The sequence below is a fragment of the Rattus norvegicus genome, chromosome 18, assembly GCF_021556685.1.
Source record: "Rattus norvegicus strain SHRSP/BbbUtx chromosome 18, alternate assembly SHRSP_T2T, whole genome shotgun sequence".
In the NCBI taxonomy this organism is placed as follows: domain Eukaryota; kingdom Metazoa; phylum Chordata; class Mammalia; order Rodentia; family Muridae; genus Rattus; species Rattus norvegicus.
The window spans coordinates 12,149,675-12,167,518 of NC_141551.1; the positions used below are offsets into that span (position 1 = coordinate 12,149,675).

Consider the following 17,844-nt stretch of genomic DNA (forward strand, 5'->3'; position numbering starts at 1 on the left):
CTGGGTTTCTTTTTTTATTTCCTCATTGTTCTCCTCTGCTGCTAAAACCCAAACTCTTACTAAAGAATTCTAGAAAGTATTCGATCAGAACCTTTTAAAGAAAGGAAATACCTTTTGGCTCATGGTTTAAAAGAATCCTGTCCATCTTGGGGAAGTCATGGCAACTTGCTCGAGGCAGATAGGTCAGGAAGCAGAGTGGGCCAACTGTTCAATGTTTTACAAGCAAAGCATGTACAAAGCATGGTCTGTACTCGTTAAAAGCACACGGCCCGATTGGTTAGAGATGCACAGTAGTGCTTTCCCAGAGCATGTTCAAAAGCCCTGGGTTCAATCACAATACTGAAAAATGAGTCAAAAGACATGTTCTGAAAATGTAATATTTGGCTTTTCTATAAGACAAATCTAAGGGCTAATTGTGGCTGCTTACATTATGTTAATTTGGGTTCCCAGAGTTGTTTCTACAAAAATTCACACTGGTAAACAAAGTTGCAAGCACCCAATGGCCAGGCAGGGTAGACGGAGGCAGGACTTTTAGGATTCCCAAGGGAGGGACTGAGAGAGAAGGACGGAGGAGAGCACCATGCCTGGAGAAGGAGAGGAGAAACAACATGCCTGAAAAAGTCCGGGACAGAGAGCATAGCCACCATGTAGGTGCCAGGGAATAGCGGCCCAAGAAGGCTGCCCGTCTGGGTCCTGAGTGGCCAAGATAGAATTAGTAAGAATAACTTGGGAATATTGGAGGGAGGTGGATTAGTCAATGGCCCAGCCATTGAACTGATTAAAGTATATCAAAGTATAAAGGCTGTGTGTGTGTGTGTGTGTGTGTGTGTGTGTGTGTGTGTGTGTCTGAGTGTGTGTGTGCGCGCATGTGTGTGTCTTTCATTTGGGAACCCAGAACACTGGGACAAGTAGTGATGAGTGAACTGCAGCAGACAGGATCTATGTAAGTATCTAACTGGATAGTACAACTAATTCTTCAAGCATTTTTGAGAAGCACTTTACTCATTCGAGGGCCTTAAGTTCCTTTGCACAAGAATGGGCCTATCAGCAGTCAGGCACGATGGAAACAGGGCTCCAGCCCCACCCCTTGCTGCTGAGCTATTTAGAATGATACATTCAGGGAGAAGGGGAGTCACTGTCTTCAGCTGTGTGCCCACTGGTGACCCCAACAGGCTCCAATGGACATTCGCAAGCCAAGGTGAAGAAACAAGTCACGAAACCAAACAAAATGTCGTGAATCTGAGAGAAGGGTTTGGGAGGGTGGGAGGAAGCTAAGAGAGGGTAAGGAAGAGAGCATCAGAGTCGGTTGTATACATGGGTAAAACTGAAGCAAACAGAATCAGTCACTAAAACGTGTTTAAGAGCAGCGAGTTCCAAAGGGACAAACCTGCAGCAGCCCAGCTTCATTTCCCAGGCAACTCCTTCCTTCACAGCTCATAGAGCACACCCCTCAGAAGCTCTGTCAGCTTTCCTTCCAGCCTTTCAAAATGGAAATAAGCTCAGAAGCAATTCCATTTCCCCGGATCCCCGTTCTCTCCGGGTGGGAGCTGCCCTGGTTAATTTTAAGCCAGAGCAGATGGTAATTCATCTTCCTAAAATTAACCCTAGGGGTGTGCACCCCGCCCCAGTCAACCGCTTGCTGTTGCTACCTCTTATTTACTGCCAGGAAGCGGGTGGTTAGAGACACAGGTACAAGGTATGATGGGAAAGAGGGCCAAGGCTGATGCTACAAGGTGAACCCAGAACAGCTTTCTGCATGAGAGCGCGTGCTCAGCTAAAAGAACAAACACTGCTCACTGGTGACTTCAGGAACATGTGGGAAGCACATTAGATGTGCCTCACAATTTCTGGAAAATAACACCTACCACACACAACTTTCAAATGTTCTAAATACGTGGAATGAATGAACCAATGCATGAATGAAGGAAAGGATTAGTTCTAGGTAGGCAAATCTGAGCCTCCCACATCATGTGACTCACCAATTGGGTTTTTCTCTCTAACATACACATGGGAGACTTGATAGCATGGGAGACTTGGTAGCATGAGAAATTTTCTACTACTTCCGAATAACCTGCTTTATGTATCAAGGCCAGCTTCTACATTGTCGGACTACTTTCAAAAATCTTTAAATAAATGTAGAAACTGTCTATTCACTCTGACAAGGTTCAGACCCTCCTTCCCCATTCCCCACGCCCAAAGTCTTTCTTCAAAAAGACAACAAATGGCTATGGAAAAGTTTTCAGCGGGGGTCTTAAAAAGCAGAGCCAAGCTTCTGCTAGCCCAAGCCTGTCTAATAGAGAAGCATCACAAGATGAGAGCCCTCAGAGTAGGATCAGGACACTAATGGCCCAGAGCCCCACTGAGGTCACTGGAGCCTGCCCAGGGAGTAGGGAGTCCAACAGAAGGATTCAGATATAATGGCTGTAAGAAGAAGAAGCTGGCATTGAGGGTGTGGGGAGACAGCTCAGCTGGTAAAGTCCTTGTCATGTAAACATGGGGACCTGAGATTGGAGGGCGAGAATGCGTATAAAAAGTTGACCGTGGTATCTCGTGCCTATAATCCTGGGGTGAGGGATGTGCAGACAGGAGGCCTTCTGGGGCTCATTAGCTAGCTAGTCTTGTCAAATCAGTGGGCTCCAGATGCAAAGAGAAACTCTGTCTCAAAAAATAAAGGGGATAGTAAGAGAAGATACTCAACATGAACCTCTAACACATGTGTATGCATATGAAAACTTATAAATGCATACATCATACACAGACACATATACGGGGAGAGGGGTGGAAGAACGGCAGGAAGATGAGAAGGCAGACCAGTTGGATAGGATGGCCAGTCACCATTGTCATCAAAATAGTTAAAGCCTAGAGTAGCAAAATAGAAAACTGTACTGTGGTCTCCTGGGGACCAGGGACCTCACTAAGAGGGGAAAACTGCTAATCTGTAGAAGCTGCCGGGACCCACTAGGCAAGTGCATAGGAAAAGCCCAGTCATGAAAAGAAAGCTAAGACGGAGACTCACAGTATTCACAGAAAGATTGCACTTGGTTATTAGGACCTGTGCACATCCTATCGAGGCAAGAAGTCTGAAGAGTTTGTAAGAAGAGTGGTGAGGAATCAGGGCCTTCGGAAGCTCAGCCTGTGGTTAAGGGACTGGATTGTGGGCACTGAAAGCCTGGTACGACTGCCCAGTGGAGAGACAGCAGTTCTGTTTATATTGGATAAGCAGAAAACATTGTGAGTTTCAGACCAGCCTGGAGTGCACAAAAAGACAAACAAAGAGAAAAGAAAAGGAGAGAGAGAGGGAAAGGGGGAGAGAGGGAGGGAGACAGGGAGACAGGAAGGGAGACAGGGAGACAGGGAGGGAAGGAGAGAGGGAGGGAAGGAAACAAAGAAGAGAAAAGAAAAGGAGAGAGGGAGGGAAAGGGGGAGAGAGGGAGGGAGACAGGGAGACAGGGAGACAGGGAGGGAAGGAGAGAAGGAGGGAAGGAGAGAGGGAGGGAAGAGAGTCTCTATCTCTACTTTGTTTCTAATAAAAAGTAAAGGAAGTGAATCGAATGGCTTGAAAGTTTTCTCCCTGGTTCCATGATTCCTGTTAACTTGTTCTTTGGTGGGATTTGTAATTATAATGCTTTAGCTTCGGGGCACAGAGTAAAATTACATCCAGTTCCAGTAATGACTTCTAAAAGGAATTTTTAGATAAGTAGCTACTAAAAACTCATTATTAACAAATATTTACTTATTATTTCCTCCGTTTTTCCTAATAGTCCTTTAGCTAGCTTTTATTTCCTTATTTAACAAGTTCTCCGTATAGGCAATGCTATATTCTTTTTCTTGGATGCAGTGGAACCCTTCGTCCTACACATAGACCATTCACTGTGTGTGCACACTCATGGACGTGCAAAGCCTTCACAGATTATTGGATTTCTTTGAACTTAAAGACTAAAGTTATAAACTGTGTTGTAAGATGTTATCCTCTGAGCCAAACTGCCACCATCTTCCTGAGATCAGCTGTGCCTATACTCGAGAGAGGCCATCTTGATGGGAACTGCTAACACTCCCCCTGGAAGGAAAATGGGAAAGTCACCAACCCTCAGCTGGAGTATCTGGCCATTCCTTCTAGTCATTCGTACTCGGTTCTGCCCATAGCTAGAACATACACTGGGGAATACTGGGGAATACTGGGTGTACCATGTATGGGGGTACGGGGAGGCCACCATCACGTGAACACTTTCAGGTGTGGCTGCTTTGGAGTTGCTCAGGCCCCTGTCAGAATCTCATCACCCGTACTCTGTAAATAACTCTAAAACCCACTGGCTCCCCGAGGTGGACTACACACTGGTTTGTTATTAGTACCTTTTGAGGAGGGATGAATGCTGTCTACGTCTTCCCTAAGAGAGAGAGAGAGAGAGAGTGTGTGTGTGTGTGTGTGTGTGTGTGTGTGTGTGTGTGTGTGTTAGAGCAATGGAACTGACTTGACATGGTTAAGATGTGGAATCTTCCCTCCCTTTCTTCTTAAAAGGCCCTCTCGTTAGCTAATGGCGAGCTAACTGTATCATATTTACCTCTAAGCACCTGCTCCTTGGTCACATTTCTACTCTTACTCCTACTCCTGACACGTGTCAATCAAGGGCATTTGTCAGTTTTACTAATTGTGCATAATAACTACTGTCAAAAACTTCTGAGAATCAAAGGACTCCCTGCCAAATATTTGTTTAAACATAACCCAGACCTCTGGCATGGAAGAAAGGCTTTTAAGGTAAAGCCAGGAGCTGGCTTCACACCAATCAAGTTCTTGCTGGGAGTGCCAAGCGTCTTCCAAGTGCTAGCTTACCTAATTTTTCCCATAATTCTCCAGTGGCTCACAGAACTGAGAACACCAGCCTTAATTAACGACTTACTGTTTACTGACTAAGTCTTGTATGAGTCTTCCCACAGAGCCTTCCTAAGAGTTAGTTGTGGTAAAAATTAGTGCCAATTGAGGGTTTCTACCCCACCTTTGAGTATTCAGTTCCCAGATAAAATACACAAAACCTTCATATTTATGATAAGCTTTTAAAGCACTAGAGCTGAGCAGAGATCTGCCATCTAAGCTATTCGTGCCTACTTCCCTATCAATAACCTCAAGTTATAGCTTGCCCTGTCTGCCGGGGTTGCTGTTACTCCAACTGGCCAGCCCTCATGGTCATGTTTTTCTGACTCATTTATTCCATAGTGCCTTCTCCTTTTTCCACTTTCTCTCTCCTCTCTCTGGTCTCTACTTCAGATCTCAAGCCCAGGAACTAAAGCCCTGCCTACCTCTCCTCGGCTGTAGGCATCTTTATTTACCCATCAAGGGTAACTTGGGTGGGGCAGGGCAGGTAAGGCTACATAGCTTCCCTCGTACATGATGATCTCCTTGTCCCTGGGGAAAACCAGACTTCGGGGGCCAGTATTTAGCATTACAACACATAGCAACAGACCAAACCTCAATAGACCATAGAGTTTACTACCGATTGCTAGTCTACTGCAGAAGAACTACCTTTTCAGAGTCCATATTCAGAGCTGGGAAGCGTCTGCACATGGAGAAGAGTCATTCCTACAGTGATGCTGAGGAACTTGAGTCACCAAGTGCAGCCTCATTGATGGCACATGCTCTTTAGGTCTACACACTCGATTGGTTTTATGTTCAGAAGACAGATTCTTCTTGAGGGTTAGCGTGTCTGCTGCCCCTTCAGGAGCGTCTCAGTTAGGGTTTTATTGCTGTGAACAGACACCATAACCAAGGAAACTCTTATAAGGATAACATTGCATTGGGGCTGCCTTCCAGGTTCGGAGCTTCAGTCCATTATCACCAAGGTAGGAGTATGGCAGTGTCCAGGCAGGCATGGGGCAGGAGGAGCTGAGAGTTCTACATCTTGTTCTGAAGGCAAACAGAAGACTAGCTTCCAGGCAGCTAGGACTGGGGTCTTAAAGCCCACACCCATGGTGGCACACTTCCAAATCATGCCATTCCCTGGGCCAAGAATATTCAAACTACCACAAAGAGCCTCTAGAACATAAGTTGATTAAATTAATAATATATCTCAAGCACATCAAACTATATTTTAAGACTATCTGAAGTCTGGGCATATTAGTATACACATGTCATCTGGTGCTTGCTTATTGAACTCTTGTCCTCTGGAAGGGCTGTCTCCCCAATCAAATCCCAGCACTTGGCACGGATCAGGAGTTCCAGGCTGGCTCTGGCCACACAGTGAGCTCAAGGCCAACCTGGGACACACGAGACCTTGTCTCAAACGAAACGAAACAAAACAGAAAATGTTGAGAGTTAATTTTATTGTTCAAACCATGCTTTCTCCCCCTTTTCCTCTTCCTCCCTTTAATTATAGTATACTGTAGTGGCAAATCACGTTGTTCTGAAGTCATTTTAATCGCGTGATACAGCATAGGACTCCTTATAAATATAACCTTCTCTAGATAAAACCATTTTGTCCCAACTTGTATTTAAAGACAGGACCAAAAATGAACACACGCTATTTAAACTCAACCTCCATGAGTAGTAGCGCACCCCTGTGATCCCAGCTCTTGAGAGGTTGAGGTACTAGAATAATGTAGAGGTCAGTCTGGGCCTCTCAGTCAGTTCTAGAGCAGCCTGGGGACTACCTCAGAAAATCGAAACAGTAGTCTGAGGACATAGCTTAGTGATAGGTTCTGGGTTCCATCCCCAGTAACACTCGATTTAAGTAAAACCTCTTCTCTGAGCACAAACCATGGCTATGAACCCCAGGCACAAGAACCTAATTAAACTTTATGACTAATTGTTTAAATGGTGGTTAATGACTGAAATTATTTCTGCTATGCAGTGACAATGATCCGCCGATCACACGTTGTCTAAATATTAGTAATACCAGAATTGAGTACAGAAATAGCAAGCCAGAAAAAGCCCCAATACAAACCTAGCCCCAAGGTATTTGAAATTGACTGCTTTTCCTAAAATATCTTTAAAATGATTTAATATCTGAAAAACACGTAAGCTGTAACATCCGGATCAGTACCTAGAAGCCATGCCTAGAAAATGAAGCAAAGGCTACAGGTTAGAACATAACTCTGGTGTTTAGTTTGTCAGGTCTTCACGTCTGTGGGGAAAACGCTTTACACAATTCTTAACTAATTCTTAATTAATAATTCTGAGTTAAATGAGTCTTGATATCACGGATTACCAAGTGTACGCATGAGTATTAAATGATAGTGTGTTTTGGAGGGAGTCATGGTGAACACTGAGTGTATTTACGCTTTGATCTCCACGTATTTTCAGTGCGTCCTTAACAGCGACTAAAGCATCAACGATCCACCCAAAATTTAGGGAGAAGAAAACCAGATAATCCCCAAGACGTTCTGAGAGAAAACAATGACGCCACCACACAAACTCTTTAGAACATTGTATTTCATAAAAGACAATGATAAAAAAAGTACAAACATTTCCATGAGAAGCAAAACAAGACAAAAAAAAAAAGCGAGAAATCACTAGCGTTTACATCAACGCACTTACATAGAAGTACTCCATTTCATAATAAATAATCTTAAGTACACTTCCACCTTCCAAAAAACACGGCGACAGTTTGCTTCTCAACAACTCTGCAAACCCAAGGCAAGAAATCTAGAGTGTTATTTATAAAGAAACAGGGCAGATACAATGACACAAATACAATCTGCTTCCCCCCCAGGGAGTCCCAAAGGGACGATATTGTATTGATGATATTTCTGCTCTCTTTTACAATGGTTATCAGTATCAACTGGAATAGCAGTTTTTGTTTTGATTTGGTTTTGTTTTTGAGACAGTTTCTCTGTGTCGCCCCAGCTGTCTTGGAACTCACTCCACAGGCCAGGCTGGCCTCCAATTCAGAGAACCTGCCTTGCTTCCAGAGAGCTTGGATTAAAGGCAAACTCCACCATTGACTGGCAGGAATAGGAATTTTTAATAGATAATTTTGTACTTAAATTTTATAAATATTTTCTTATTAAACACCGTTTTATAAAACAGAAATTTAACTTTTATATACCTTTTAATTTGCCTTGCGCGCGCGCGTGTGTGTGTGTGTGTGTGTGTGTGTGTGAGCGCGAGCGCGCACACATACAGAAGTCTGAGAACAATGTACCAGGGTAGTCCTCTCCTTCTACAGTGTGAACCCCAGGGATCAAGCGTAGGTTGTCAGGCTTGGGAGAGGCACCTTTATACCCTGAGCCACCTCAAGGGTCTACACCAGAAAATAACTATAAAAAGGGGACTGGGGAAGCCACTTCATTAAAACCCTAGTTTTGGCAAATAATTAAATGACATCTTCATTAAAAAATCAGACAGAATGTTACAGTGGACGTGGGAACTTTCGGCCTGTCAGTCATGCTTTCTTTCTTCAGTTCAAAGGCATCGATCATTTCCCCAGTGCCACGAGGGCCTCCCAGCATCTGTGGCCACACTGGCTCCGAGTCTAAGACAAGTGACAGGTAAGTTACCAGAGGACATTCTTCCTAATCTCAGGTAAGTTTCAACTGTCTCGATTTGACTTGTTCAGGCAAAAGCAAAACAAAAACCACGTTTAAATACCACCGTTGGCAAGGCAGCGGATGTGGGCAGACAGTGCAAAGCCACCAAGTGCATTTGATTCTATCAGACTGTCTGCTTGGGCTAATATAGAAGGAGGAGATTCACTGTGGTTATGGTAACAGGGCAAAACTGTCATTTGTGGTGACATATAGAGATCACTATTCACTACTGAAAATAATTCCAGGGGGTTGAGGATTTAGCTCAGTGGTAGAGCTCTTGCCTAGCAAGCTCAAGGCCCTGGGTTCAGTCCTCAGCTCCAAAAAAAAAAAAAAAAAAAAAGAAAAAGAAAAAGAAAATAATTCCAGGTCTGAATTAGAAAAGGCGGTTCTCACAAGCTGACACAGCAGATTCAGCATGAAGATTTAGCAGAAATACATCCGACTCCCGCAGCCATGTTAATGCCAGACTTACCCTAAGAGAGTAAGGCAGTTCACCAGTTCTGAATTTTCCTAAAGCTGTGAACTATATATCAATGCAAAAGGTGCTGACTGTGGATAGCCTGTCACCTTATAAAGTGTGTTTCCCCCAGTAAGAATCCACGTGGTACCACATTCCACAGAACCAGGAGGAGGGACCAGGGCTGGGCTCACCACACACCCAGAGTCCTGTCTCACCAGCCTTAACATTAACATTACACTTTACTGTCATTCCGTCGAATTAAACACCTCATTAGCCACAAGAGACAGAGAATAACTGATAGCATACAAAAATCTTCATTTCCACAGGTTGTGATTCCCCCCCCCCCCACTACTTTGAGTAACCAAAAAAGTTGGGAGGTAAGTATTTTAGAAGCACGTCTAAGAAGAAACCTGGAAAGACTGCTGTCACAACAGATAGGGTGTCTGTCTTCTCCGGTGTAAGGATCTAATTACTTTGGCTTGTGGCCATCAGCATTAAAAACTGTGACAGACAAGGACAACTGCAAGCTAAGCTCTCACGTCAGACAAGGGGACAAACTTCCCCACATTCAGAATTCTCTCACTCTTTGCTCTTTGGGAGGGTTCACTTGACAGATAGGCGATGTTTTCAATTTGTTTAAATATGGGAGATAAGATCTTACATGAGAATACAAGCTATTTTTCAAGAATCTTTAGAATTGATAATTTTCAGAACACTGTTTGGGCTTTGTTGTTCTTTGGTTGTCAAAAGCCTCACCCAAGTGAGGAGGATGAGCAGACCTGGCGTTAGGCTGTGAGACCTAGTTCAGAAGTCACAGCATCCACACATACAATAATGATTTTAAGGTAAGTCTACAGGCCCTAGATTCAATTCCCAGCTCCACTGGGGACGGGGGGGGGGGGGGGGCATTAAATTATACTGGTAGTGAAAAAAAAATTTGAATAACACCAGAGATTTCTTGAAAGCGGAAAAAAAGAAAAAAAAAACAGTTCAAGTGACTGGCTGATGTGAAAGGGAACTATGTACGTTTGAGAATTAAAGTTAAAGTCTGTTTTAATCTAAGCATTTATCTTCATAAAAATAGAGCATCTAATTTCTCATCTAATAGTATAATTCATCTGTATAAGCACTACTGGATTTTCCATAAATTCATTCTTTAAAAAAAATGTTTTTAAAAGAAGATACCTTCTTTTGGTTCTTCTAAAGTGGAAATAATAATGCTGTTCATTATGAGATTGAAAAAAATATAGACCGTGTATAAACACAACCTTGGGGACATTTTTTTTTTGAGGCACAAGATCCCTGACACAGCAGAGGTACATAGAGACATTTAACACGAAGAGGTCCTGTACAGCATGTCACTTTACAACTCTGAAGATTTTCTTGGTAATACTCATGCAGTATGCATAAACAATATGGCTGCTGACTTGGCAAGATCTGATGAGACTGCAAGCAAGTGAAAAAAACAAACAAACAAAACAGGTAATCCTGGCAGGAAGAAAAGCTATTCGAGTCCTTCCTTCCTTCCTTCAAAGCCCTCAGAGGACTGTGCCTCTTCCCATGAGGCTGAAGGCCTAAAGCTGAACACCAGTTCAACGAAACAGTTACGGTATTATCTTTGTCCGTCGCTGACAGTCCCTTCATTTCACACAAGGCTTAACCTTTGTCTGGCGACATAAATTTACAGTTTTTTCCCCCATGCAAATAAAAAAAATGTCTATAAAAGTCCAATGAAGGCATAACCAATTACATGCAAAATTATGACATCTTATTTTTCAACAATTTGAACATATTTAATTTACATCACATATGTACAAAATATGTTTGAACGGAAATAAAAGCATTCTCTTGAATTAAATTATAGATTTCAGTATAAAAAAAATCTTCTCTGTGTAGGGAGTTTTCTTCACTTCCAATCCCAAGCAATGGGTTTGTATCTCGACAGTGCTCGCCATGGGAGGTGCTCCCAGCAGGGAGGAGAGTGGGGAGTGTGACAGATGGAGCCCACGCTGTAAACATTAAGGACTGCTGGTTCTTTTTACAGACTGGGACACTGAGATACACACCAATCTCTAACTTCCACGGTGAGTGCATTCCAAGCCAAGTTCATGATTCAGTGCTGTGGTCTACCCCACCACGGGAATGACTTCTTTTTAATAGTCTTCAACTGGAGCTAACTCCGGCATGAGGTTTACAGATATATTTGTATACAGCCTGTCAACCAGTATTTTGGGTGTGTATAATAAATTGTTCAATCCATCAATGAACTGACGCTCCTTAGAATAGCGAAGTAATTTATACCTAAGGAAAAAAACAGCAGCGAATGTGTTAAGAAGAGGAAAATATATTGAGTCATTCTTTTAATAAAAGCATACTCTAAATTATCTAAGCCATTATTTTAAATTAGACTTTTACTAGTCAGAAACAGATTACCCTAAAAAAGGAGAGAATTTTTTACTTTTGCAACTTAGATTACACACACACACAAGACACAAAACGCACACAGAAAACCCCACACACATACACAGAGACAAACCCTATAACTGCAACCCAAAAACACATTTGCCAGAGACCTTTGATCATGAAAAAAAGTTCCTCCCCTTAAAAACCCAAACCAAACAAAAGCCCACGCAGCACATTCATTTTGAAGCCCTGAAGTCTCAGGATAGCACTACACTCACCGTCCTAAAAATTGTACTTCCCCTCGATGGTGATGGGGAATAGATGTATATTTTCCCAAGTCCCCCTCTGGCCGGGTTACATTGTATCCAGAGTAGTGAACTCTGCAGGGTGACATAAAATGGATTAAATGAATTTCAGAACGAAATGGGTTACCACAAAAACAAATCTGGGAACTTCCAAAACTCCCCAACCCAAAGTCTCCTTTCTTAGGAGAGGTGTGATTTACCCATTCCAGAATCTGGAAGCTGAGTTACCAAGCTACTTGTGCTGAGCTCAACATACCTGTTCCAAAGGTCGTCATCCTCTCCTCCCCATCCCCAGAAGGCATTGGGAAAGCCATTGATCTTCCTAAATTGCTCCACTGTCAGGCCACTCACCCCACCAAAGAACTCCTTATAAGGAAGACTGGAAAAAGAGAACACCCATTGGGCTGGTCAGTCACACACGCCCCACCCCTCATATGCTATAACATGTACTTCTATTTAAAAAAAAAAAAAAACAAGCTGATTTAAAAAAAATAAAAGGATTCTGGAGAATGTGAACTGAAAAAATGAAACATTTTTATAGGATATCAAAGCAAGTGCTTAAATCAAATGTAAAATCAAAACATGTATGTCAACTGAAATTTAGTAGTACTTTTCTGACTCAAGTTCCAGTGTTCAAAAGGTGCATAATATTCTCACGAAAGCCAGGCTTAAACATACTAATAACTGCAAATGCAGTGCTAAATGTCGCTAAGCTGAAAACATTTAGAAATATTAACTATTTATAAGTGTGTTATTAGTTACACAGAACAGCGTAAATATAACCAGAAAGAAACGCATTTAGTTTTGAAATGAATTTCTATTTCTAAAAGGCTTTACTTTACCTGCTTGGATTAAACTAACCAAACAGTCATGGATACTTAATATACACTTTTTTTTTTTTTTTTGGGTTCTTTTTTTCGGAGCTGGGGATTGAACCCAGGGCCTTGCGCTTCATAGGCAAGCGCTCTACCACTGAACTAAATCCCCAACCCCTAATATACACTTTTAAAACATTTTTTTCACACATTTATTGTGGGGGAAGGGGGTGTGGTGTCAGAGGACCACTTGTGGGCATCAGTTCCCTCATCTACCACATGGGTTCTAGAGATCAAATTCAGGTTGCCGGGCCGGCTTACAAACACTTTTGCCCGCTGAGCCATCTTACCAGCCCCAAATATAATTTATTTTTAAAACACTAGCACTTAGAAAAATATTTTTAGGTTTTATTTTCCCTATTCCCTCTAACTCAAATTCCAAGGAGCAGGTCAAGCTTTGAAACATTTTAAATGCTTGCTGTATCTATTTATTTGTGTGTGTGCCTGAGGAAGGGAGACTATCCCAAGTCACCTTTTGGGAGTTGTCTTCAGTCTCTAAGGGGTGGGGAAGCAGGAAGAGCTAGCATGGTAGGATTAGGATGTGTGATCCAAGAAAGCCGCCCCGCGGCTGGGCTCCATTGTCCAAGGAAAAGGAAAGCAACCTTGAGTGTCTAAGCAAGACCCAAGGGTGAAAACCCAGATTTAAATCCATGTGCTTACTACAGGAGCCAGTTTTCTCCCCCACTCAACCCTTGTATAATCTCCAATGGACAAACCAGTCCCCGTCCCGGCTCCCTAGGACACAGTGGAGCGGGGGATGGTGTTGATGAGGCTCCTCCGTCCGCTGACCAGTCCCAGACGGACGCCCTGCAGGCTGCTGCAAGCACACGCCACTTAGGATCGAGAGGGACGAGCTACTCACATGTACATGTACTTGTCCAGCTTCGCTGCAAAGTGCCGCGGCATCTCCCCGCATCCGTAATAGTTCCGATCGTTCTCAGGAAGATGATCCACGTCGTGGAAGATCACACAGTCCCAGGCTCTGTCCTTCATGGCCTCTTTGAAACCCACGTTAAAGAGCATGGCACGATTGAACGGTTGTGTGCCGGTCTCCACAGAACAGAGAAAAGCAGAAATGTACTCAGACTCGGTCACGTGAGGCTTTCCTATCGCTTCTTAATTTGCTGTATCACGGTTAAGTAATAATGATTACGTCTCGTTAACGAAAGAAACAAGTCAGAAGCGTATGGGACGCAGCCAGGCGCCACTTCCCAGTTGAGGGTGCATTTTGAGGGGTGAGGGACTGATGGACGTAGAGACGTCCCAGGGTCACATACACAACTGTGGCTGCTGTACCATTGGGTGATACACTTTGGGTGCTGCCATTTTATATGAGTGATGCCACTGACTGGTGATGCTGATATGGGCGCATGACTGCATACTGTTTAAATCTACTCGTGACCCCTTTGGTGACTGAAGAAAAGAGAATAGCGGTTGCTATCTACTCAACCGGGGCAACGCACATGCCATGAACACGTCAACTTGCATTTCTGCCTCACTTCAAATATGCCGGATCGCAGACTATGTGTGACCAAAATCTAAAGATAAGATAGTAGAGATGCTATACCAAAGAACACACAGAACGACTGAGAGTAAGTATATTCCGTATTTCCCTGCTGTGTTAATTTTCAGCAGCCCCCTCAAGAGCCCCGTCCGCTCTTACAGTGGAACCGAGTGTATTTCCCGCACCCGTATCACAGAGCTCACAACATCTGTGACTCCATCTCCTAGGGCACCTGCACTCATTTGCCCGCACCCACTTTAAGTAATAAAAACAATTTTTATTAAGACAGGAGGAAGGGGATGCGGCTCAGTGATGAGAACATTTACCCAGCATGCTTAGAGCCCTGGGTTTGATCCCTAACATGGGGGATGGGGAGAAACTTAAGGCAGGAAACTGAAGGCAACCCACAGGCTGGCACTCTCCTATATAATAAAGCGGGACATCTTCCTGGAAGGACAGATGTACTCTGAAGGACTTCAAAGTCTTGATGTTTACAGTACGCCAAGAACATTTTAGACGACACACAGCCAGCCCCCTTCCTAGTGTAACTATGTTACATTACAGTGCGTGGACAACGGTTTCTTTTGTTACACTCTAAACATTTTAAACTGACACAATACAGGAACTTACTACATAAAACCCGAGTTCCTATATTGTAACCATTTTCCTCTATTCACAGTGATGATCCTGTCTACAGGAAACAGCAAAGTTTGGTTTGGCATCTAAAGAAAATTAAGGACATTTACAAATGCCTTAACAATTGTTACAAAATCACCCCCAGAAACACAGGAAAAAGGACTGTGGCAGAAGGGAAGGAGTTGTGCAGTGTGGCCAACACCAGCGTGTGGCCTCCTGAGAGATGTTACTCGGTGTGGTGCATGGGTTGCAGAAAGCACACTGGTTTTTGTAGTGAAATAGAAACGATGCAAAGGAAGATAAATGGTAACGTTATTATGGATACTGTGTAAATTTTTCCTCAGTGCTGACTGAATTGATTTTTTTCTTCATCAAGGAGATAATTGGTTTTCTGTATAACTAGAAAGGCCAGTCGATACAGCCTAGCCCTTTAGTAACTGATGTAACTATAGAAATTTCAAACCTCTCTCGGTTCCTTTTCTCCTCAGCTCAATTCCCATTGTCTTCATGGGCCAGCCACGTGAATATCACCCAGGACTCTGTTTCATGCCCTTGCCCACTCATGTCTCTGATGGGGCTCATGTCTGTCTTTCAGAAGGTTCTTTGAAAAATGTGTGTGTGTCTGTATGTCTGTGTGTCTGTGTTTCATCATGAATGACTGAACATGCCACCGTCTACCCCAGACTGATACCATGAGTAGAAAGAAAGTTCTAGGGCATGGTACCTTTCTTATTTTAGAATCCGGAAGTCAGGCTTCTAGCTACTTGCAATGGCAGGATAGTTCATACATTCCTGATTCTTGTCATTTTTTTCTATACTCTATTTAAATATTTTTCTTTTTTTATTTTTATTCTAAAATTGACAAATACTATGCTTTATAGTGGATATGTGCTCTAGTCACATGGGCACCAGGGAGGATGCCTCTCACCTAAAGACATATGCTTTTTTTCTGAGACAGGATTTCCCTGTGTGGCTCTTGCTGTCCTGAACTCATTCTACAGACCAGGCTGTCCTTGAACTCAGAAACCCACTTGCCTCTGCCTTCTAAGGGCTAGGATTAAAGGCATGAACTACCCCATCAAGCTTTGGAATTTTTCCTTATAGTTTCTTCTTTAGCTCCTTCTCTCCCCACTCCTAAAAAACGTTTCTGCTGTGGTTCTTCTAGAACTCTGATGAATGTGTGTATCAGTTACACATTAATGTATTAAAAACTGCAGTAAAACTCAGTGACCTCCATAGATGGGACGTGTAACTCAGTGGCCATGCTAGATCCCTAGAGATAGAAAAAAGGAGCAGAAATGACAAAGGCCAGCCAACACTTATGATGCTGACCATGTCATCGACAGAAACAGAATTCTTCTGGGAGCAGAGCAGAGCCTCACCAGGGCAAGTGAGAGGTCCAGTTTCAGAGGATGGTGCTATCCATAGGCCTCTCGGAGGACAGTGATGCTCGTGGCCTCTGCTTTCTGACATTTTGGTTCTGCTTTAGATGTTATTTTGCCCCCCAGCTATTCTTTCAAAAGCTTTCAGCGGCCACATTTTCACACGCACTGACGTCCTGCTCTGATCGCTCTTTCATAATGATAAACCATTTTCCTGTCAGAAATACTTTTATTTTTTCCCTTAGCTCTGTGGCTCCTGACTGTGAGTTTCTGCTGACTCTGTCTTCTTTGTTCTCTCCGCTACCTGGCTTGACTGTTCATTTTCTTTAAAACCTGGAGCTCTGTGGCTGCCTATTCATGCTTGAGAATAAAAGCCAAGGAGAGCTCCGTACCACTCAAGCTACTTACCACTGTATGAGTAAATAATTTCACTCTAATTAAAACCCAACCCAGCCACTGTTCACAATGTCCTGGGCCACCGGAACCCAAGCCGTTATCATCTCCTTTAAGGATGATTATGGAAGTTAAGTGTTCCCTCTCGTTCTGGTCTCACTTATGTCTCCTTCTCTACATAGAGCCAGCCCATCGTGTTTTCTAGACCGAGCCTGCACATCACATGACAATTTACTACCGCTCTCTTTCAGAAGAATAAGGGGCTTTAGTTGGTATGATGGGGAGTATCAATGAAGGGTTGTCTAGAGGTCAGGCTGGTCTGTCAGCATGTCTGTGAAAGATCTTCCTTGTATTGATTAACATGGTAAAACCAAGCCCACTGTGGGCAGCAACATCCCCTGGCTTTGGGTCCTGACTACATCAGGGAGTAGAAGGTGAAAGAGGAGGTGGGCATGAATGTTCCTCTCTCTCTGCTCTTGACTGTGGGCAGGAGGTGACTGACTACATCAAGTTCCTGCCTTGACTTCCTTGGGATGACGGACTATAATCTTGAGCTGTGAGCTAAAACAAATCCCTTCTTCCCTAAGTCTCATTCTGCCAAGGCATTTTGCCACAGCAACAAAAAGGAGCCCTGGTTTATTCACTGCAGAAACCACATTTCACACGCACTGATGTTCTGCTCTGATCGCTCTTTCATAATGATTTATTGAGTGAAGGGACATGGGCTGCACAAGCGAAAAGGCAGTGGCCCGTCTTGGCCTTTGCAGATGTCTAGGTTAGACTTCCTTCTGCGTCTAAAGCGTCTCTCTGGTGAAGTCACTGTGTGTGCCTTGTCATCAATGAATGAGTACAGGGATCCCTTGCTGTTCTTAAAAAGACAGGCAAGGTAAAGACCTGAGAGACCCTAAGCTGACTCCTGTCTTTAGACCCCACGACAGCCCAGGGCTTCCCCTATAGCTTCTCTGGAGGCTACACTGTAGGTTATGAGTGTCGGTCACCTAGCAATACCAGCATGGATGCCGCATGAATGAGGCACTCGGCTGTCTTGTGACTGAACATAAGCAGCTCAGTGTTCAAGCCCGTCTCTGTGCTCGATCGGCTAGCCGGGAATTAACTTCTTTCTTGTCTCAGCTGTGTTCTACATGAAAGATCTAAACAGCATCTGCCGTGCTGGGCACCCTTTAGCTCCACTGCCTTCCTCATCTCTGTCCTTACGTTTCGTCTTAGAGAGGAGGCAAAGCCATGCACACTCTTGGATACCCCAGCTTTCTGGGAGCTCTTCAGTTGTGCTGAACCTCTGGGCGCTCGCCCAGCAGGGAAGTGACTCTTCTAACTGGCGAAGGTGAAAACAGCCGCAGCTATCAAACGT

General features: G+C 43.6%; 1 protein-coding gene across 3 annotated transcripts in view; it reads right to left on the reverse strand.

Moving 5' to 3' along the window:
- Positions 1–7,403: 7,403 nt before the first annotated feature.
- B4galt6 (beta-1,4-galactosyltransferase 6) overlaps positions 7,404–17,844 on the reverse strand; it is a 58,180-nt gene continuing 47,739 nt past the window's right edge. For all 3 annotated transcript variants that reach the window (NM_031740.3, XM_087593460.1, XM_087593459.1), the window contains 4 exon segments: positions 7,404–11,278; positions 11,659–11,760; positions 11,942–12,064; positions 13,423–13,610. In NM_031740.3, the coding sequence (NP_113928.1) occupies positions 11,131–11,278; positions 11,659–11,760; positions 11,942–12,064; positions 13,423–13,610 (561 nt within the window). In that variant the 3' untranslated portion in view covers positions 7,404–11,130.